At 39.2% G+C, this 22,293-nt stretch overlaps 3 protein-coding genes and 1 long non-coding RNA gene across 6 annotated transcripts; 1 reads left to right on the top strand and 3 right to left on the bottom strand.

Annotated features, from left to right (window-relative positions):
- Nucleotides 1-2,569: 2,569 nt before the first annotated feature.
- Nucleotides 2,570-4,243, bottom strand: LOC115996460 (glucan endo-1,3-beta-glucosidase 14-like). 2 transcript variants are annotated; one of them, XM_031235683.1, is made up of 3 exons: nucleotides 4,108-4,243; nucleotides 2,942-3,981; nucleotides 2,570-2,822 (listed from the first exon to the last, which is right to left on the bottom strand). In XM_031235683.1, exons 1-3 carry the CDS (start codon nucleotides 4,148-4,150, stop codon nucleotides 2,775-2,777), a joined length of 1,131 nt encoding a protein of 376 aa, XP_031091543.1. In that variant the 5' UTR covers nucleotides 4,151-4,243; the 3' UTR covers nucleotides 2,570-2,774. The 2 variants fall into 2 exon arrangements, with proteins under 2 accessions (XP_031091543.1, XP_031091542.1); XM_031235682.1 differs by having other exon boundaries at nucleotides 4,049-4,226.
- An 894-nt stretch (nucleotides 4,244-5,137) lies between these two features.
- LOC115996839 (methyl-CpG-binding domain-containing protein 10-like) lies at nucleotides 5,138-7,441 on the bottom strand. The gene is made up of 2 exons (XM_031236264.1): nucleotides 7,171-7,441; nucleotides 5,138-6,142 (listed from the first exon to the last, which is right to left on the bottom strand). Exons 1-2 carry the CDS (start codon nucleotides 7,258-7,260, stop codon nucleotides 5,441-5,443), a joined length of 792 nt encoding a protein of 263 aa, XP_031092124.1. The 5' UTR covers nucleotides 7,261-7,441; the 3' UTR covers nucleotides 5,138-5,440.
- A 2,079-nt stretch (nucleotides 7,442-9,520) lies between these two features.
- LOC115995865 lies at nucleotides 9,521-13,114 on the bottom strand. The gene is made up of 7 exons (XM_031235013.1): nucleotides 12,991-13,114; nucleotides 12,660-12,749; nucleotides 12,074-12,135; nucleotides 11,094-11,352; nucleotides 10,786-10,876; nucleotides 9,927-9,993; nucleotides 9,521-9,812 (listed from the first exon to the last, which is right to left on the bottom strand). Exons 1-7 carry the CDS (start codon nucleotides 13,112-13,114, stop codon nucleotides 9,759-9,761), a joined length of 747 nt encoding a protein of 248 aa, XP_031090873.1. The 3' UTR covers nucleotides 9,521-9,758.
- Nucleotides 13,115-18,077: 4,963 nt separating this feature from the next.
- LOC115997465 lies at nucleotides 18,078-20,810 on the top strand. Of its 2 annotated transcripts, XR_004093740.1 has the most exons (4): nucleotides 18,078-18,391; nucleotides 18,790-18,856; nucleotides 19,496-19,578; nucleotides 20,437-20,810. It is a non-coding gene; the product is annotated as an uncharacterized LOC115997465 (long non-coding RNA). The 2 variants fall into 2 exon arrangements; XR_004093739.1 differs by lacking the exon at nucleotides 20,437-20,810 and having other exon boundaries at nucleotides 19,496-19,827.
- The last annotated feature ends 1,483 nt before the right edge of the window (nucleotides 20,811-22,293 follow it).

The following is a 22,293-nucleotide window of genomic DNA, read 5'->3' as shown; positions in this document are numbered from 1 at the left end:
GTACTTGTACCCTACTATGCCGCCGATGTATCCTACCATGCCTGTTAGGCCAGACGCGACGACCGCCGAGACAACCCCTGCAGTCCCACCTGCTTTACACCGCTCGTAATCCGAGCGTCGGTCCCGGGGTTCCGAAACTATGCCCACGGCTCCGGCTCGGAGGCCGACGTTGTCTCGGTTGAGTACGTCTGACCGGCCTAGAGGGGTGCCATAGCTGGACACATAGCGAACCAGCGCTTTTGATCACATTAACGACCCTAATCTCTGAGCACGTGGACGAGCCACCCGAGGACACCAACCGATGAGCATCTCGGCGACCAGCCACTCGAGTGAGACAAGTTCTTCCTATACGAAGCCAAAGAAGGATCATCACGCTGGAAGCAGCCGAGGCCTGGCCCGGGGGGTACTAGACCAAGTCCGGGCATAATTTAACAAGTGGAAGAAAGAGCAAGCCGAGATCGGCTCCAGGGGTATGGAGAGCAATTTGCTCCGAGCACCGTTCGTTCAAGACATTATGGACCAGCCGTATCCCATGGATCTCCGTGTGCCCGGAAGTAAAGATTACTCTGGATGGACCGACCCTGAAGAACACGTTAACTCTTATTATGGAAACATGCTAATGATGTGAGTGTCCGACGCGGTGATGTGCCGAGCTTTTTATTCGACCCTGTCAGGTCGGGCTAGTGAGGAAATTTATTCATCGTTTTGCCATTTTGAAGGCGGCCAAGAAGCACTTTACTTCCCTGGAAAAAGCCAAGCAACGTGAAGGCGAGTCTTTGACCCTCTTCAGCGAATGGTGGAAGGCAGCCGTGGCGGAGATAGAGCCGATAGATGATCGCACTGCGGTCAACCTGCTGCTCTCTACGCTGCGGGCGAGGCCTTTGTACCAGGACCTCGTTCTTAAACAACCGAACACCTATGAGGAGGCCCTAAGAAGGATGACCGACCATGCGATAGCTAAGGAAGCCAACGCCGCTAAGCGCATGCAGGAATCTAGACAAGGTCGGAGAGACATGAGACGACAACCCGACCCAAGTCGAGACCGATCGGGGAGATCCTTGAGTATGCTCAGTCTTGTAACATGATCCAACTCCCAGCCCCGGCGAGAGACGGCCCCGACAAAGACAAGTATTGCGCCTATCACAGAAATCGGGGTCATGAAGCCGACGACTGCCATGTCTTGAAGGGGCTGATCGAAGATCTTTTGCGCTTGGGAGAGCTGGCACAATTTGCCGCCGTGAAGAAAAAGAGCCGGCGTCGAGGCTGGAAGAAATATTTCAAGAAGTCTGACAACGAGAAAAAAGACAAGGGGCCCGAACCCGACCATGATCCTTCCGCCGCCGGATCAAAACACATTATCCATGTCATCTTCGGCGGACCAGAATGAGGGGATGGTCTCGACCAGCGTCGGGCTTGGTCGCGGAACCTCCCTGTTTGCTCGATCAGCACCGACCAGCCAGAGAAGAGAATGAAGGATGAGCCTATAACGTTCACTGATCGAGACCTCCCTCTCGGAGGAGACCAGTCGGCCGAAGCTTTGGTCGTCACCATTGACATCTGCTGGGCCGAGGTCCGAAGAGTGATGGTGGACACAGGGAGCAGTGTTAACGTCCTGTACTTGGAGGCATTTCGAAAATTGAAAATGGATAGTTTTGCCCTAAGGCCGGTCCAAACGCCGCTGTCGGGCTTCACCGGCGACATGATTCACCCGGAGGGAATGGTCGTGCTCCCTATAGAGGTCGGGGTTTACTCGCGAATCTTGAAGGTAGAGATGGAATTCATCGTCGTAAATTTGGCGTGTGTACACAACGTCATCTTGGGCCGACCAGGAATAGCCCAGATGAAGGCGATCATCTCTATGCCTCATCTGTGTATGAAGTTCCCGACCCCGGAAGGTGTAGGCGTAGTGCGAGGAGACCCGCGACCGGTAAGGTTATGCTATGTTCGGGCGGTCGAGAAGCAAGCGGCGAGCACGTCTCGCGTGAACACCATTGCCCGACGGAAAGATGAAGAGAAGAAGGAACAACCTGGGTCGTCCTAGCCCGTCGAAGAAATCCCCCTGGATATGAACCGACCCGAGCGATGCATCAAGATTGGTACATCCCTGTACCCAGACCTCCGACGATCAATTCTGTCGGTATTGCGAGAATTCGCTGACATCTTCGCCTGGGGCCCAGAGGACATGCCTGGAGTTGACCGAGCCGTGATCGAAATTTCACAATTTTCCGGCTGTGGGCACCATACAAGAAACATTATGTGCTCTCCTTTCGAATATCTTAATTAAGAAACTGTGGTTTTTCTTCCATTTTCTGTTGTGTGAAGGAGTGTCTGCATTGTGTGTTGCAAAATATTGCAGCACCTAGATTGAGAAGAACATTGTGTGTTGGGCGAAAGTCGGTAAAAGGTCAAGTTTAATAATTGATGGTTAAAAAATTATTGAACAGAGACCTGAAAGGTCAAGTCGAACATCTTGTCTTTGGAACATACATGTAACTGTATATAAGGAAATAAAGTTGCATCGTTTTTTGCATAGTAATAAGTGCTTAATTCTAACAAGTGGTATCAGAGATCACATTCTAATACTTTTGGATAGGTTCATAATAGAAATCTCACAGACATATATATATATATATATATATATGGCAAAGATCATGAACATACATAATCCAATGGAATATAAAATGAGTACATGAATCAACAGCAATTTAAAACTTGTACTCTGATCTGTGTATAACCGAACTGGAAACAAGACTCTATTGCCTTGTGGCAAGTCATCATGATCCTAAAAGCAGAATCACCATTGCTGCACAGATTAAACTTACCTGATACATATACACAACATATAAACAAATCAATTAAATTCTATGTGAGAGAGAATTGAGGTTAAACTAATCCAGAATTTATATATGCAGGGAGAGATTGAGATCAGAGAAAGATGTACCTTGCAGGAGAGAAAGGATGAGGCAGCAGCCGAAGCCGAATCGAGTCCCTTGAAGCCATTCTTATAAGCAAGTCTTCCATTATGTTTGAACAGACCAAAATGCCTCTCAGAAGTTGGCCCAGGCTTCAAGTTTTCATTGAACAAAGCAAAGATATAAGCCCTCACCACAGCCTTTGGCCTATAAGGAGTGCCCTTCTTCTTCATCAGGCGTTTTCGCAGATTATTGTTGTATGTCAGAGCATTCTTCACATTCGCCCCCGCCTCGTCCCCATCTCCCTTGGAAGCCCAGCCTGTCTCGGAGACGATGACCTCCATCTTGGCAAACCCGAGCTTCTCGAGAGCAAAAAAGGATGCGTCCAGCATAGCGTCGAACATGTTGTCATAGTGCAGCTTAGTTGTGTCGTCGTAGATGCCAGCGTTGGACTCGAAAAGGGCGTATTGGAGGTTAATGTGGGAAGGGTCAAATTTGTATGCAAGAAAGGGATATGCATTGATATAGAAAGGGGAGCCAGTGTGGTGAAAGAATTGCAGAAGGGGCTTAAGATATGGCAAAAGGCTTTGCTTGAAGGCTCCTGCTGATGGGGGATAAGTGCTCTCAAACACAGCTTCTGAATGTGGGCTTGAGACTTCAATTTTCTTGGATAAATGGAGGGTTTCAAGAGCACTATAAACATTCTTCACAGCAGGGACTAAAACCTCCCAGAGCTGGGCATCTCCCCCTCCAAGAATCTCATTTCCCACTGCAATTCCCACAATTTTGGTGCCAGGAAGGAAGGCCTCTACATTCTGTTTCACCCAATCCACCGCGCTGTCCTGGCTCGCGCTTATGCCTTTCAGGTACTCATTCGGGAGGCCAACGATGATCTCGACTCCAGAGCCTTTAAACGCCCTCAACACCGAGTGATCAGCGTCGTAAATCCTGATATTCTTTATCTTGTTCGCCCTGAGGAGCGTCACAACGCTCTCAGGCGACGGGATGTTGTCTGCTATTCTCCCATAGTTCACCCCATATGTGCCCACAAATGCATGCACAACAAAAACTGCAAAAACACAACAACAACTAATTAGCTTTCAAGAATGCAAAGATAGATGAGTGCAAGCAAATACCATTTGAAGAGGAAACAGTGAGGAGGAGAAGGGTGCAGAGAATGAGAGGGGAGGAGCACATTTTGTGTTGAAAGGTGAAACAAATCCAAAAGGCCAATCCATTACAGAAAGGGTACTTAAAAGATGAGTTTAGTAGTACGGAGTGTTGTGTTAAGGGGTTTCTTGATTGGCAACCTGGGGAACAGGAACAGGAACAGTTGGGATGCAATTCTTCCTCTTCGGGCATGCCATAGACCAAACCAGGAGAGATTCCTAACCTTTGTCCAGAGAACAAGTGCAGAACAAAATTTTGGCTCAGATCATGTGTCAGAAGTTAATAATAGATTCCAACCTTATAAATGTCTTTATTCTTTTTCTAATTCAAAAGTATACCTTTTCTAAATTCCCCTTCTTTTCATCTTTTTTTTAGTATCTTCAAACCCCAAAATCAAATTTCCTTTTAACAATACTCTTTTCCTAAGATTAACCAAAAACACCTAACCTTCACTCCAGGAAATCAGCACAACTTAACTAAACACACTGCTGCAAATCCCATGATTATGATCAGGAATGTGAGGATTTTTAGTTAGAAACGCCATTTCTTGCCCACACGAAAAAATGTTTTTCTGTTCTGCCAACCACCCGCCAAAGTGGTCAAAAATTTTAGTCGGTTGCCCCCGAGACTTAGCTTAGTTGGTCCAGCTGATCAGGAATCGAGGGTTTTTAGTTAGAAACACCATTTCTTGCCCACCCGAAAAACTGTTTTTTCTGTACTGCCAACCACCCGCCAAAGTGGTAAAAAATTTTATTCAGTTGCTCCCGAGGCTTAGCGTAGTTGGTTTGTTGAATTGTCTGACTTAAAAGTCATGACTGGAGGCAACAATATCGAGGTTTGAACCCTACTGGAATCATGTATCCCTTGTACACACATGAAGACTAGATCTAACCAAAAAAACTTAGTCAGTTAAATTATTGGCGTGTTACCTTAATTTCCAACCACCAAGGGTAGGTAATACCAGTGCAAAAATGTTCCTTGTTTGTGCTTCCATGACTTAAGATAACCATGGTGTTTTACAAGTCTCTTGGTTAATATGAAAAGCATTCAAAAAATATAAGCCAGTAGAAATTAAACTAGCAAAAGAAGAGTAGGTTACACTTATTACATCCATGATCCATCTAGTACAACCACAAATACAAATCAAATTCTACAGTACAAAAGGAAATAAATGTCAATAACAGGTTAGCAGATCACAATCTAATTACTGCAAAGTCATGACAGAAGCATCTGTAGAATAAGTCCTGAAAACTAAATCTACCACATACAGACATTACAGTCATCTAAAATGTTGAATAATACACCAAGTTTTGCAGCAGACAAAGACAGATAGCGGAACACGAACGAAAGTAACATGTTCAGCAGCTAATAGGTGCGGGAGAGGGATTATTTGGCGTGTTTGTGAACCCGGGCTGGGGCTGGCTACCTACGCCATTTTCTATTACGGGTCCTTTCTTATTATTTTCAATCTCCTCGTCTTGCAACTTCGGGTGGTCATCGCTTCCCTTGGATTCCTTAATTTCATCTGTTCCCTCCATGCTCGACGTTAATTCAGTGCTCTTTGATTCTGTTTCAGCCTTGTCAGCATTCACAACAACCTCAGCAGCTCCATCCTTGGAGTCGTCGAGGCTTTTATCATCTTTAGCAGTGTCTTCATCTTTAGGCTCGGTGGATTCTTCACCTTCTTTCTTGTCCTCCGTCTCTTCTTTAGCAGTTTCCGCCTCTTTCTTTTCCTCGCCCTCGGTTTCTTTTGCAGCTTCTTTATCTTTCTCCTCCTCCTTGCCCTCTGCTTCTTCGGCTTCCTTGCTGTCCTTCTTCCTCCCGGATGACGTCCTGCGCCGCTTCTTGTGTGTCTCGATCTCTGAAGTCAACGGCCTGGCCTTGCTCTTTTCACTGATCCTCGACGATCTTCTTGGAGTCTCCCCAGTACCCCAATCAAACTCCGACGCTGCAGGGTTACCAGGGTGGGATTTTAGATACTGGCCTAACTGTCTCTTGTTATTGATCTCCTCCCCCGTAGGAGCAACAAATACAACCCTACCTCCTTCAGTCGGCATGTACTGCATACGAAACGAACACAGAAAACGAAGGATGGTTAAAACAGCTCACATCACCGTTAAAGAAAGAGCATACCCATCGCTATGTACCTTAAACAGCTAAAAAGGATGTCATTTCCCTTTAGGACTTCACCCAACAAAACTTTGGATGGCTTCCTAGTACACTAAACCTCTAATTAATTGCAAGAAATGCTTAAGCGTAGAATTCATGTACTGAAACTACCAAGGTCACTCAACTAGACTATAATTCACATAGGCCAAACCACACTAAAAGATTCAATCCAATCAATTAACTATATTTTCAACGTGGGACTCTTAACATAATTGAACTATATTCCAAACAATACACAGATCTAGACAGCGCGCTGAAGTATAAGCTCGACCCCCATCACCACTTGACCAAAAACTAGAGGTGGATATAGATATGCTTGGCAGAAGCAAGGCAGTTTTCTCCTAATATTATTGGGAATATTGCTTGTCAACACAATAAGCTCTCATATGCCCAAAGATCTCTCTGTTTTCTTTCCAGAATTCCCTAAAGGAGGGGTATTACCTCTCTAATACCCACAGTTTATATGCTAATTTTCACCAGTAACCTAATCAAATTCAGTCTTTAACAACCACTGGGTATGACATAACCTCAAACAGGGATAGCCCAACCCTCAGGCCTCAGCTCCCTTTCTAAATCTTCACATCAAATTGTACAAGAACAACCTAGCTAGCATCAAAGGGCATGTTTCCTGTAAAAGACCCAACTATGCTGAAAATATTTTCCAGAAAAAAAAAATTTAAAATAAAAAATTTACAGTCTCAAACTAACAGACACTCTCTCTCCTTTAATTCCCATAGTTGCAGGAAGCTTTCCTTAATTAAATTCACAGTTCCCAAAATTAGCAAGTAAGAGAACAGGGTTTCATCAACAGAGACCAAACACAAACAACCTCGGAAAAAAACAAATCATAAGGAAATAAAACGTCAAATTATGAAATAAAGAACATGAAGAGCCCAAAAAAAGGGGGAAATGAAAATACCAGTTTCTTCCAAGACGGGGGTGCAGGAAGCTCGACAGAGACCAACTCATCGGTCTGAATTTGAACCACTTTTTCCTTAGAACTGGCCATGTTTCATCAACCTTAAGCTCTCAGAAGTGAAGAAAACACCCAAATAGTGCCTCCGAGGCTCTGAGTTTCTCTATCTAGAGTCTGAAGATTAGATATTTTTTTGTTTTGGTTGAAACCGAAATAATTGCCTGAAAGACTGCACGAAAGCTCCACTCACACACACACGACACCAATGGACCATACACTCCACGAATCCAATTTCCAGAAGCCTTATCAGTTATCCTCCCCTCACGTCACCTCTAACAGGTACAAAAAGATATTCTTCCTCTTTATTCTTCTTTTTTTTTTTTTTTCTATTTCATTATTTTAGTAATTTATGTAGTAATTTTCTTTAAGTGGCATATTTCTTTTAAGTAACCCCAGTTATTTTTTTTGTCAAGAAAATTTAAAGTCACTATGGGATAAAGTATTGGATAAATCTCACTCTTATGTAATAATCTATAAAATATACATGTATGTAATTTATTTTTCATTTCATGCTCATATGATATATTATGATTTTATTTTAAAAGAATAAAATATGATGTAAAATATGTGACGAAATTTTCTTTTTAGAAATACCTTCGTCATTATGGATTACAAAATACAAAGTTGAGCCAATAAAAAAGCTTTATGAAGCTTTTGTTGTTTCCTCATTTTTTTCTATCCCTTTTGACCAACCAATATTGCTATAAATAGTATTTTCATTCAATTATAATAGGATTGACGGATTATGAATATATTTTAAATCTCTTAGGTGGTGTGTGTGTGTGTGTATATATAAAGGAGTAAAAGGAAAATGTTGAGAAATACACTGCCTATTACTAATTAGATGAAAAGAAAAGAAAAATGTGAGTAATTTCTTAACATTATTAAAATTTAAGTATAAATAATTTTTAACATTAAAAAATAAGTAATATTACATAGAGCATCAATGAATTCAATTTTTTGTTAACCAACAAAAAATATTACTTAATTATTAAGTTATACAGTATTAATGTATTATAAATACTTCTCCTTTAAAAAAAAAAAACTACTGCTAACATTAAAACAAAAAAAAAAAAAAAAAAAAAAAAAGACAAATGAACTTTCAAATGAGTACTCTATCATATATTATAAGTTTATGAGAAGAAAAAAAAAAGATATATTTTAATATATTCTTCTAAATTAATCAAAACAGTCCTATAATATTACTGACTGACATGATATGCAATCACTAATTTAATCTAAAGAGAAGGGAACAGGGTTTTTTTTATCTCACTCTCTTTATTAAAATTAATAAAATATGTAAACAAAGTAAAATATGACATAATATGCACCAATTAAATATTTTGCTTTAATTAATGGGGAAATTTCTTGTCAACACGTCAGCCAATATTTATTTTCCTTTTAAATTTTGAAATTCGTAGTACTAGGATTTTTTTTTTTATTTGTTGGGAAAATCAAGGCCGTCAACTCTATAGTAGAGTAACAAGTGGCGAACTGAAAAAACAAGATCCCATGTAAAACGGCAGGCGGTGCTTTAGTCACGGATCTTGTGATAGATTCGCAGTGTATTGGATCATAGCTCTATTATATCCCATTTAAGTGGTGTGCGTTTAAGGTGGTCCCCGACGCCACGCGCTGGAGGGAACGTGTGGAAGAATCTCAGGACTGTGGCCGTTGATACGGGGATCGTGTGATCAAACTCGTTCATCGGAATACTGAGGATTTCAAGGAATGATGGGAAGCGTCCAAAGTCTGTGGATAAGGTTCTTCAAAGTTCAAACTAGCATTAACTATTTAACTGAGCCATGGGTCATCAACTCTCTTTTCTTTGCCCAAATTTATTATTTAAAATGTACAGAAATTATTCATGGGAAGATAACTGAGATTGTTCAGATCTCTTTCAACTTTAACCAGAAGTCTCAGTCTCAGGTTCAAGTTCACAAGTTGTTAGACAAAAACAGAATCAGAAATTTCCATGCTCATATTAATTAAGAAATATATCATATATTAAAATGATATTCAAATTATATATCTATAATTAATATATAACCTTATTCGAAAAATGATATTCGAATTATGTATCTATAAGTAAATAAATTAAAGACACATAATATGTTAACTACAAACACATAATATGCAACTACATATTATATACCTCTAATTTATTTATAAGCACATAATATATTAACTAAAGACACATAATATATTAACTACAAATACATAATTCTTAAATCAGAATCTACAATATAAAGTGAACCTTAGGCCATGGTATAACATGATTTGAAGCCAGAAGTATAACAAGAAATAACTTATTCATTTGAAACAGGCTGCAACGTACACAGATAGAACCAACGAACTTGTGTTTTTGTAGTAGTCTATACTATAAAAGATCATTCCGCCAGTACCAGAATATGTGTCTGTCTGAATTTGTCAGAAGGCAAAATGCACTTTTAATTTAAATTACCTAAACCAAACTAAAAGTACATCCATCAATTCTGTCCAACTAACTAATGTTACACCAGTTTCAGTCATCATACATCCCATCCATCCTGCTCCCAAATATCCACAAGAAAATCTATCATTTCCTGCCAGTTTCAAACAAAAAAATGTTCATCATGCCATATTCCCAGAAGCAGCTTTAGTTTGTTTATATATAGCAAAAAACATTAGAAAAAGCCTGCGCGGATTGGTGGACTTACAGGAAGGGGTATAGGCTGAGCGAATGGTTTGTTGCTAGCAAGCAAACTATCATATGTAGCATTCCAACTGCAAGGCCAAAAATTGTTAGCAAAGAGCATAGGACATAACAATAACATTATCATTTACAAGATTTTAGTATTCCACTCATGACAATCTCTGACAAAGTTTTTCTCCACCTTTTCAAGTTTTCTGACCATGTACAGTATATTCTAATTATAGTCTAATTATTCTCCAATAACTATGCTAACAATAATTTGGTTCACAAAATGGTACTAAATAGAAATGAAGGGGCTGAAGAAGTATGAAGCACCACAGGGTCAGGGATTAAAATATATCTACCTATTCTAATCTCTGTCAAAAGTGCTACCTTAAAAGACATAACAAAATGATCTCAACATTATGATCATAATTCACAAGCTAGCTTCTCTTTAGCAAGGCAGTCATAGAAAATCCATATTTTAACAAGGCATTAGCTTGTCACCAGATAAAAAACACAAAAGATTCGATGTAATTATATCCAACATATTGTATTATAAGGCAACTAGACAAGACAGTTGGAAGGGCAGAGATCCTAGTCTCTTCAAATCATAAAGGCTGAGCTAATAGCTTATAATGCATTATAAGTTGCATGGTACAAGATTATCATTCAGGAATATGTAACAACTTCTCAAATGTTTCAAGATTTTTTCTCCCTGCAGTTATATAAACATAAAAGCCAACTATTACACACTGTCACACATGCAAATTACTACCAAATGCAAATTTATTCAACCAGAGAAAAGAATTAGTAAATAGTAGTATTCAAGGAAAAGTTTTAATGCTTACTGCATAAGTTTTGTGTAAAGACAAACATCTTACCTTAATCTGGGCTCACGCAGCTCCTGTGACTGATTTTCAGGCTTTTTACTTCCCACCCACTGCTGTCTAATTTGGTTCCATTGAATAAGTCCTGAGAGCAAGAAAGTCACCATACAGTAACTTGACTGTAACACATGACATAAGCAAGAAAAAAACACATCTAATGGGGTAATTTATTAGGGCCTGGAAACAAATGAAAAGCAACATTGAAATAGTTCACAAGTGTTCAATTATTACTATCCTTGTGGGGGTAGGCAGGCAAGTAGGCATTTATATGGAGAGTTAAATCCCTGAGCAACAAGATTTACCATGATTTACAAATTCAGAAGGGGTGTTTGTACTTCCACTGCTGTGGGCATCATGTGCCTGGGCTGACGTACTAATTGATGATATGCTTCCTTGAGACTGAATAACATTGGTATCCATGTCCCGTGTGCTAGTAGTCCAGAAATCTTCTGATGTGCTACGTACTGGAGCCTTGCTACCCTTTATTTTCTGCCTTCTTAGTGACTTGTTAGAGGATAAAATCAATTTTGCCTTATTATCGCATCCAATACAACCACTGCTCTGTTACAAATGGGATTAGGTTCTGTAAGAATCAGTTTTACACAAACATTGCATTGATAACAATATCAATGCCTCTGTTAGGATAACAGCCTTATATAACTTTCACACAATACAGTACATACAGAATACATGTCTGCTCTATCACTTATATTACAAATGGTTGGACTGAGGAACATACCGTACAGTGTACACAAGCATGTGCCTGTTGCTATCCTACAACTTTTGTGGGAAAGTAACTAGTTGAGTGCCTACTTAAGTTTTTGAACAGAGCTATCCTTGTCACAAATGACTAAGAACCACAACAACATACCCAGTGCAAACAGAAGTAAACTTAAAAATTATTGATCAAAATAAAATAGAAAACCGTTGTGACAAACTAACTCTAGACCACTCTGCCCAACTAGGTTGGATGACTGAGACAATTCAATTTTCTCCTTTTACTCAGATGGCTCATATATGACAGCATGCCATACTAAAACTAACTGGTAGTCACCATTTATCACCCTACATGAAGATCACCCTTTAGCATCAGAGTGCAGATATAGGAAAACTGTGCACACCCTCAGTTATAGCCCTTTCTTTCCACAAAAATCTAAACCAGCAGTACACTAGCTATTTCTCTTTAAGAAATCAGGGTTACCAGAACTTCCAATAGGTTCATTGATCATAGTTTGCACATGCTTTAACAAACAGGGATCAAAGAAAAACAGATTACTCCAACCTTTTTACAACAATGTTTCCTGCCAATCTGCCATTCTAAGTAAAAACAAATTCTGCTTTTCCCTGCAATTATAGGACTTATAAATAGCTGCAATACCAGAGATAGTAAAGGTACTTCCAACTACACAATCAATCAATAACCAAGGTATAGAAACCTTAAGGGCCTTAGGACATGATCAACGGCTCACGTATTCTAATTATTATTGAAAGTTCTTACCCGAAAGAAAATTTATAGAATCCAAAAAAAAAAAAAAAAAAAAAACAGCGTGGATGGAAAGAGGAAAAAAAAATGCAATTACTCAATAGTTTCGTATCGAGAACCGGTAGCAATACTCAATATCTATAGATTCCAGAATTATTCTTTCCCAAGACATCTGTCTACGAATTCGTCGCTATATTGTTAGTTTTGAGCCACTGAGTTTTATCCAATTTTAGCACAATTTTATTAGGATTAAGGATTTAAAAAAAAACAAAAACAAAGCAAAAGAAAACAAAAAACAAAAGATCGGTTCCGTGAACGAGTCGAATTCTAAACGAATCCCAAAAAATTCAAAACAATAAAAAGCGGAAAACACACACACACATACCCCATGGCGGCGAGGATTTGGAGAAGCCCCAGCCGCAACAGATCCAACAGAGATCAACGTTGCCACAATAAACGCCGATTCCAGGAAGATCTCACACGTCTTTCACAAATGCCTGCGTTATTTCAGAAAACACCACAATCAATTCAATCACGATTATACCTATGCAAACGCGTGATTTAGGTACCGGCGATTAGGAGATACCTGAGAGAGAAAGGTGTGGCGATCTTTCTCCCTCGGTGTCAGTGCGAGGCCCTTCCCGAAATCGATCGCGTTCTGCAAGAGGATTAAATTAAAGGTTCATACGGCTTTTCTCGCATCTCTCAGTCGTTACTAAAAGGAGGAAGAAGAAGAGGCAGCTCAAAAACATTTGCATCGCGTAGCCCCGTATCTCCCGAAAAGGTCCTGATGTTTAGAATGCACGTGTGGTTATCATAATTCAGCACTGCCATGCCCATCATTATGAACTGTATTTCTGTTAGAGTTGGTCACCAGTCGGTTCAACATCCAACCAGTCTTGAACCGATTCAGAAACACGGGGTTTGTGCATAGTAATTTCTAGGTCCGGCCCAAGTTCAGACCCGATTCAGAAAGACAACAATTGCTAATTGGAACTATGCAAATATAAAATGTATTAACTATAAGTATAGAATTTGAAGATTATTTTTTATTAGGATTCACAATATAAGTTAGACTTTGATTCATAGTGATATAGTCAATATGGGGTTTTAGACTGGGAGCTCGAGTACGTGACAGTAGATTAGAGTTCCCGAACTTACAATTAGCCCATAGAAGCAACCAAAAGTCCTCTTAAATCCACATCTCATTAATAAATGCGGTATTTCTTAAATGCGATATTTATAGGTGAGGGCGGTATTTCCAGTAAAGATATTTATAGGTGAGGAGAGGGAACAAGCCTGCCGATATGAGGGACTTGTTGAGCCCATGCACGGGCTCTTGTCAGGACCAAAGCCGTCATACTGGCAGATTTGGATCGGATCCTTGGTCCCATTCATGTTATGTCAGGTTTGCAGGTGCAATCATATACGCCAATAAAATGAGATCGACAAGGTAAGGCATACGGTGGAGAATGGTGTAGATCTGGCCGTGCTCATAATACGAATGTGGCCCGTATTCGACCTTACGACCACTACATTGGCACGATGTCCCGCGGAATAATCCGGCAAATTATGTTGTGGAGGGTCCAAAACTACGTCGTTTTTGTCTTCTTTTTCTTTTTTTAATTAGTAAACATATTGTTGAATATAGAGTTGTCCAAAAATGTGTGAATGTAGAGGTTTCAAAGTGTGAATGTAGAGTATAGAAATCGTGAATGTAGATTTATGATTGTGTGAATGTAGAGTTGCTCAGAAATGTGAGAATGTGGAGATTTCAAATTGTGAATATGGAGTATAGAAATCGTGAATGTAGAGTTATGTATGTGTGAATCTGTAATAGAGTTAAGAAATTCTAGCAACTTGTAGCCCTTTAATATGTGAATGTGGAGTTCTCAAGTTGTGAATGTGGAGTATATGACCTGTGAATATAGAGTTTTGAATGTGTGAATGTGGAGTTTACAAATTGTGAATGTAGAGTATAGTGTATGTGAATATAGAGTATAGTTACTAAACATATAATCATGTAATGTGTGAATGTGGAGTTTACAAATTGTGAATGTAGAGTATAGTGTATGTAAATGTAGAGTATAGTGTATGTGAATGTAGACCCAGGTCCACCTTGCAAGGTAGACCTGGGTCCACGGCATAACAAAACGAATAATCCCTATCACATGGTATATAATTTGCCAAAACACAAGGTTTGGGCATAGCAATTACTAGGTCCGGCCCAAGTTTAGATCAAGATCCCCTGTAACCCATTATTATATTATGGACCATGATAGATCACTAACATAAAAATTATTTTTAACATATTAAGGATTCATTTTTAATATATTGAATGTTCATTTTTTGAAACTTTATTGTTTGCATATTAACTTTTAGTATACTAAAATTGGACATTCATCTATGTTCCAAATTGCAATATGGACCACCGTAGTCTACAATATAATTTGTTGTCTGTAACGGGTTGGTCTGCGATCTAAAGCTCAAAATAAGTCTATTGTTATATTGGTTAAAATCATGGTTGAAAAAATCGGGGTTGGTCTGCAATCTAAAGCTCAAAATAAGTCTATTGTTATATTGGTTAAAATCATGGTTGAAAAAATCGCTAGGCGCTCGCGCCTACGACGCCTAGGCGGGGATTAATGGGCGCCTAGACGTCAGTGTATTTTTTATTTTATATTTTATTTTAAAAAAATTTGTTTAATTATTTTTAAATTTTAAAGACCTATAGTTATAAATTATATAATACTTTAATAGTTAATACTAAAATATTAAATATTAACCTAAAAATTATCTAGAGTTTGTACAATTTAGGTTTATTTCGCTCAAAACGATGTTGTTTTAAGTGAAATAACCCATTAAATAAAAGAACAATAGTTAATTGACCGACTAGGCGGCCTAGTTGGTGCCTATGAGGCTTAGGCGGTCAACGCCTAAGCGGTTTAGGTGGCCTAGGCGGTGCTTAGGCGGCCTATGCGGAGCTTAGGCAATCGCCTAATCGGTCAGCCGCCTAAACCACCATTTAAGGTGATACGCTATGCGGTCGACCGGCACCTAGTGCCTAGGCGGGGATTAATCGACACCTAGACGGAATTTTTGCAACACTGGTTGAAATACATAATCTATTAACTAAAGATATTATTACAAAGTATAAACATTTGGTCCACCAACCCATAGATTTATATATAGCATGTTTTGAGCTCAAAAAGTGCTAGCCTTTTAAGATGCTCAAAACTATCCAAGAATTAATCTAACTTCTTATCAATTTTCTTCTTTTTTTTTTAAATTCTTTTTCAATTTTTTTAGAACTCTCAACATTACCACTGATATTATTGTGATAATTGTTCAGTTATTGTGAAATAATGTACCGTTTGGAATATCGGTCACTTGGAATTGATTACTTGTGTTTTGTTTAGAGTAGTAATGTTGAGAGTTTTAATAACACAATTAGAAAACTCAATGTAGAGGATATATATTAAAACCCAATGTTAACAACGCAACGTTTTGTTTGGGTGGGAAGTATTTTCTATTTTTAATTACCAAAAATGTTCTACTTTATTACGCCGCTAGTTCGTCAGACTGACTCCGACGCCGCCGTTGCTTGTGGGAGGGAGCTTGCCACCGCACCAGGAGAGGAGGTCGTCGACAGAGAAGGGAGGAGAAGAGGAGTCTCTGGCCACTCTGCTTATGTAACACTCACTCTACAGCCTTATGTAACACTCACTCTATAGCCTCTCTGATTCTCTTACCAGTCAAACAATCTGAAAATAGATAAGCTAAAGCACAAAAACTTTACCCATCACAAATCTAGTGTGCCTCTATATGAAAAATAAAAATAAAAAAAATTAAACACCTACTTTTCATCAAATATTTGATATCCCATTAGCTAGACATCAATGTATATATATAGATATGTATTCAACAAAGAAGCAATTTTGGAAACAAAATGCATAGAAGTGTACTACTATAGGGAAAAAGAAATAGAAAGAAAAAGAAATGGGGAAAAGCCCCAGCCTCACAATTTCATATATGAATCATTGATCCCAATAGATAAAAACAACTACCCATATCACTCGGCAACAAATAAAGAATATCAATCATTCAATGGATATTACAAATCAAGAACTCAAAAAACACTCCAAATCAAAGAATGCAAAGTGTCTGAAATCAAAAAATGAAACCTGTCCAAATTCAGACGCACCTAAACCCACAAAAGAAAAATGGATTTTATGCCAACCCAAATCTCCCAAATTTCATATCAGATAATACCCAATGCCTCAAGCACAAATTTGCCCCGACGACGACACGCCCCGCCCTCCGCTCACTCCTCCTCCCTCTTACTACTACAATTCCAATTTCACGGCGGCCGGAGCTCCGGTTAGGGACAAAAAGGTGCTCCCGGGATCCCTTATTCTACGAACTTTGCTCACCAAGGTGAGTCTCCGGAGAACCAAATCAGTCGCCGCCGCGCTGCTACACCACTCCCTAATCTACTCTGCATCTGCTACATATACTGAACAAGAGGAAGAAGGGCAATAAAACAAAAAGACCCATTTACTCCCACAAACAACGCCTCACTAACTGATTATAAACGGAAAGACTAATGTCAGAATAAATTCTATAGTCAAGTGTCTTTTTCGTCCAAATTAAAAGATAATGACCAATTTAAAAAAAACCAACACAATCAGGGGACCATTGCTGGAATTAACTCATTATAAGTCATATAAAAGAAAATTTAGGGGAAAAACTTTGAGGCTAAAGGTAAATTAAAATGGAAAATTATTGCAATCAATAAAACATCATGTTGTCAAAGACCTTGTGGTCAAGTGGCACTCGGTGTCCCGATTAACACTCTCAGTAAAATTAAACATAGAGCATAGCATCGATTCCTATCACAAGCAATTTTCTCTCCTTTTCTTCTTCTTTCGACCTCACGTCCGATCCCCTCCTCTTCCAGCATCGATTCCTATCACAAGCAATTTTCTCTCCTTTTCTTCTTCTTTCGACCTCACGTCCGATCCCCTCCTCTTCAAGTCTTCCCTTGCCTCACCCGCCGTCCCTTGCCTCACTACCCTCAAGCGAAAGCTTCCAGCCCAAATCATCGCCGCCTTGTCGAAGCACATGGAGCCCAGCGACACCATCATTAACGGCGGTTTCCAGCCCAAGATCTGTTATTATCCTCGTCAAGGTGGGGGCTCCCGGCAACACAATCATCGACGGCAGCAACGAGTGGTATGAGAACACAGAGGGCCATGGGTGTTTCCTGCCCAAGATCTGTATCTCGGCATGGGTGTTTCCGGCGGCGAGGATGGAGCAAGAAATTGGAGGCGAGCACTACTACAGAAATCACATACAACGTCGGCTAATTAACGTCGGCTAAATAATTAGCCGACGTTATATAGTCTTTAATTAATTAAAAATTAAAAAAAACTCTTTAACGTCGATTATTAGGTAATAACCGACGTTAAAGACTTGACCCTAAAACTACTGCGCGATACAACGTCGGCTAGGTGTTTAGCCGACGTTGTATCGCAAACTCACACCGGCCGACCATTGATATGACGTCGGCTAGGAGATTAGCCGACGTCGTATCACAAATGCACTCAGCCCACGGCGCAATACGACGTCGACTAGGACTTTAGCCGACGTCGTATTGCGCCGTATTATATATTATGAACCTACAACGTCGGTTACTATAAATAACCGACGTTGTAAGGTTTTTAATAAAGCCGATTAGCCGAATATCCCAAATTTCAGATCATATTAATTTAAGCCAAAATTTCCCAAATTTCAGATCATATTAATTTAAGCCAAAATTTCAAACCACCACTGCCGCTGACGTCCTCACCATCGCAAAACACCTTCCCCACACCACACCCATCGCCGCACCACCATCGGCTCCCGTCCACAGCAGCGCCCCCGTCGCCTCACGCCGTCGACACAGCCACTAGCCGCCATCTCCTCACGCCGTTGACTCAACCACTAGCTGCCGTCGCCTCACGCCGTCGACACAGGCACTACCCGCCGTCTCCTCACGTCGTCGCCCCTGCTGCCCTCGCCGCCGGCATTGCCTCGGCTTCCTGCTTCACCGCCGGAATCGCGCCTGCTCGCCAGGTACGTTTTTTTCGTTTATATTTTTACTTTATATATATTTTTAATATTTTAGAAATTTTGGTTATTTTTTATTTGATTAATTGTTTGTTATTGTGTGTTTTTTTCCTAGTATTTAATGCTAAATATTGAACAAAACTTCTGTAGATGTACTGATTTGACTGCAATTTTGATATTCTTGCTCACAACCTGTTTGTAAAAATGTGCATATGAGTTCAAATGAGAATGCTAATTGTAGAAGCTAATTAGTAAATCAGTTGGTAAATGTGTATATTTATGTGTATATGAGTTCAAATGAGAATGCTAATTAGTAAATCAGTTAGTAATTTTACATAAAAACTACATTTTCTCTCTTCCCTGTAAAATAAACTACTAATGCTTTTGGTTGGTAACAATGTCAGGAATGTTTTAAAGCTAATAGAAGTGTCTGTAAGTGATAAGGTGGAGGAATTCTGTGCATCAAAAGAGGTAATAGCCCTTTGTCAAGTGACAAATTTATGAGGAAAATCCCTTCTTGTCATATAGAGATGCCCTCTATAGTTTAATGGTCAGGTGTGTAAAGCCAAATCACTATCATTTTCTCGTGCAATATAGTGGAACAAACAGCATGTCTCAAGCCTTTCTAAGTAGTAAAATCGACCTTTTCTTCTGTGGTTATTTTTTCTTTCTTTAAGTTGAATATGTTGTCATTTTTGGATGATGAAAAATACTGTCCATGAATATATTTATTGTATATTTCAAACAATGGATATATAGTGGAGACACAATATGGTTTGCTTTCACAGTGGCATCGGTATGTTTCATTTGCTTTTGTATATAAACCGGTTTTCCCTTTATTTTTAGACATATTTTAGTCTTTAGTCATAAGTTTCAGTGGCATCAGTATGTTTCAGTGGCATCGGTATGTTTCATTCTCTTTAGCTTAGAATGTTAATATTAATTATCTGTTAAAGTGGGAGCCTTCTGATTCCTATTTTGGGTTTCTGAGTTATATCTAATAAGATATAGGATTTTTATCGGATTGTATAGATGCCTTCTTTCAGAGTTTTTGTATTTGCTTCTGTTTTCAAGTCTAATCATGTTGTTCCTCAATTGTCTGGGTTGCAGAAACAAGGAATTCCAACAGTCAGTCAAGGACTGAAAGAGAAAGCAGAAGAACTGAAAGGAGTTAAGGAAGATCTAAAAACAAGGTAGCTTATGAATTAAAATATAACTATGAATTGTAAAATGCTCTGGCCTTGATTAGAGCTTATTCTCTAGTGATTTTTTTTTTGAAAACTATTCTATAGTGAAATTTAGCAAACAGAGATGAGTTGCATTTGTAAATTAGTTTTAGTGTGTTTATGAATTAGAAAAGTTTGTGTAGGGACATATTGCAAGGAGTAACAGAAATGTTGAATTTATATGCTTACATAGTATACTATGAGCCTTTCCCCTGAGTTAATTGCAGTAAATTTCTTAAGAAATTTATACTAGTAACTAGCAATTGTCTTTCATTTACATTTCACGTAACTCTTTATTATTATTATTCAATAAGAACTAAGAGCAAATCAAGAAAGATTAGGGGGGAAGTTGTGTAGATGGGCATGGATGGTATATGGCCCGGGATATGATGAGTGAGCACTTTGGTTTAAAAGTAGTTATATTGTTGTGCATGGCAATATAGCTACTGAATATGTGCATGCATTGTTTGCTTTTGAAAAATGTTTTAGATTGCATTATTGATGGTGGTTTGAGTCTGCTGTGAGAGTATAAATATTTTCTGAGTTGCTTTGAATTAATTGGGTTGAAGGTGGAATTAAATTGGTTTTGTAGTAGTATGAGGCAGTGTAGGTGTTCTGCTGTGATAGTTTGGTTTCTGTAATTATGCAATTGAATGTGACATTATGTTCATGCTGCTGGTTTGGTGTGAATAATATGGTGGGTGTGATGGGAAATGATGTTGTGATAAGCTAGAAACTAAAAGATGAAAAGGTGAGTTGTTGATGGAATGTTGAGCTTATGCTGAAATGGAATTTGATGTGCTTGATGAGTGTGCATTTTGTAAGGTTGGGGAATGCTCAAAGGTTTGCTGCAATTAATGAGTGGCAGTTTGTTGCTTGCTGCTGTGTTCACAATCTTGGATATATGTTTTGAGGAAGTTATGTTGCTGAAATTCGGAGCAGAGATGGACTATGAATTTGGTAGTGCTGCTGCAATTAAATGGCAGTTTGATTGAGCTTGTGAATTGTGAATGGAGATGAGCTATAAATGGAGGATGAGTTCATGTTGCTGTTGTAATATGATAATGCAGAGTCTGGAAATTGTGATATTGGAATTATGCTCATGAATTCTGGGATGTTTGGATAATACAGTGAGTAACAATAGCAAAAATTTTGGAAGGGAAACACAATTTATATATAGATAATTTTTGATGAACTTCTATTATTCATTATTATCAATTGTGAGATTTATTGCTTTTATTAATTTTGATATTATAAATATAAATTGTGCAGGTTTTGAATGTGATTGTGATTGCTATATATATTTGAGTAGGTTTTGGGTGTAAATAGAAAAATAAAATTAATATTTAAAAAACAAAAAAATTACCCTACAACGTCGGCTAGTCTTACTAGCCGACGTTGTAGGGTAATTTTTTGTTTTTAAATTACCTACAACGTCGGCTATTTGTAAATAGCCGACGTTGTAGGGTAATTTTTTTGGTTTAATATTACCTACAACGTCGGCTATTTGTAATTAGCCGACGTTGTAGGGTAAATAGCCGACGTTGTAGGGTACCTACGACGTCGGCTATTTGTAATTAGCCGACGTTGTAGGGTATTTTAGTAGCTTTCAAAATACCTACAACGTCGGCTATTTGTAAATAGCCGACGTTGTATGTGTACACTTACAACGTCGGCCAGATCAACGTTGGCTTTTAGCCGACGTTAAAGGGTCTACTTAGCCGACGTTAAAAGCCGTCTGTGTAGTAGTGGAGACTCCCAGGTGGATGGAGGACGACAGAAAACTGTCAAGAAACGGTATTGGTAAACAAAGTTTTGAAAACTGAGAAAATTTGAAAATAGAGAAGAGGAAATAGAGAATAGAAAACAGAACTGAAAACAGAAAATTTAGAAAACTTTAGTAAACACACCCTACAATTGTAATAGAGTCAGTAGTACTCAAAAAAAAAAAAAAAACATCATGTTCACTGAATCAAGAAATAGACACACCACCACACCGACTTAGGGTACACTACTAAATAATAATAAAATTAAAGCAAGATGGATGAATATAATAGCAGCAAACTAAGTGAAGAAACACACTCTATTGCATTGCATTGATGAATTGGATGTATCATCACCAATCAAGCGTTAGATAACTTGAATTCACCCCCGAAGGCCAATCAGGACCGCTTTTGGTTGCGTATTTCTCCTTCAACTTATCGCACCCACTGATATTGACTGTTGTGTAAGCCCCAAGCTCCCGCATTCCTCTTGGCAGACACCCCAATCTCGGACAGTTTCGTAGGTCAAATGTTGTCAGCGAAGATGCCGGAACTTTGCCCCTACTGTCATCGCCCTTTCCCCATCCCCGCAGGTTGTCGCAGTGGTACAAGTCCAGTTTTATCAGGCAGGGGAACAGTTGAATGTCCAGAAATTCCATGTCGCTCACCTGGGAAAGCCACAGGTACTGAATCTTGAATCCCCTGGAATCTGGCAGGATATTCCTCGTACGCTCCAAATGTCGTATGCTCCCGTTTACCATATAAAGAGTGCTGGAGATTCCTGGGAAGACCGGAAACCAAATCAGATCATTAAAATCCCTAATATCCAGAAGTTCCAGACAAGGGAATTGAGGGAACTTATCGTTGTCCGTCGTCGGAAGCTTCCAATTCCACCATCCCTTGAGATTGGGACAATACC

This window comes from Ipomoea triloba, chromosome 11 (genome assembly GCF_003576645.1).
Source record: "Ipomoea triloba cultivar NCNSP0323 chromosome 11, ASM357664v1".
NCBI lineage: Eukaryota > Viridiplantae > Streptophyta > Magnoliopsida > Solanales > Convolvulaceae > Ipomoea > Ipomoea triloba.
This window is presented reverse-complemented; position numbering and strand designations above follow the sequence as displayed.

What these genes read in the sequence shown, in the direction of transcription:
- LOC115995865 (XM_031235013.1), bottom strand. Translation starts at nt 13,114, where the DNA reads ATGGGCATGGCAGTGCTGAATTATGATAACCACACGTGCATTCTAAAC. An exon ending in GGAAACATTGTTGTAAAAAG is followed by an intron (nt 11,353 to 12,073) that starts GTTGGAGTAATC and finishes CATTTGTAACAG; the next exon opens with AGCAGTGGTTGTATTGGATG. An exon ending in TTCTGAATTTGTAAATCATG is followed by an intron (nt 10,877 to 11,093) that starts GTAAATCTTGTT and finishes TCTTGCTCTCAG; the next exon opens with GACTTATTCAATGGAACCAA.
- LOC115996839 (XM_031236264.1), bottom strand. Translation starts at nt 7,260, where the DNA reads ATGGCCAGTTCTAAGGAAAAAGTGGTTCAAATTCAGACCGATGAGTTG. An exon ending in CCCCGTCTTGGAAGAAACTG is followed by an intron (nt 6,143 to 7,170) that starts GTATTTTCATTT and finishes TTTCGTATGCAG; the next exon opens with TACATGCCGACTGAAGGAGG.
- LOC115996460 (XM_031235682.1), bottom strand. Translation starts at nt 4,109, where the DNA reads ATGTGCTCCTCCCCTCTCATTCTCTGCACCCTTCTCCTCCTCACTGTT. An exon ending in CACTGTTTCCTCTTCAAATG is followed by an intron (nt 3,982 to 4,048) that starts GTATTTGCTTGC and finishes GTGTTTTTGCAG; the next exon opens with TTTTTGTTGTGCATGCATTT. An exon ending in CATCCTTTCTCTCCTGCAAG is followed by an intron (nt 2,823 to 2,941) that starts GTACATCTTTCT and finishes TATATGTATCAG; the next exon opens with GTAAGTTTAATCTGTGCAGC.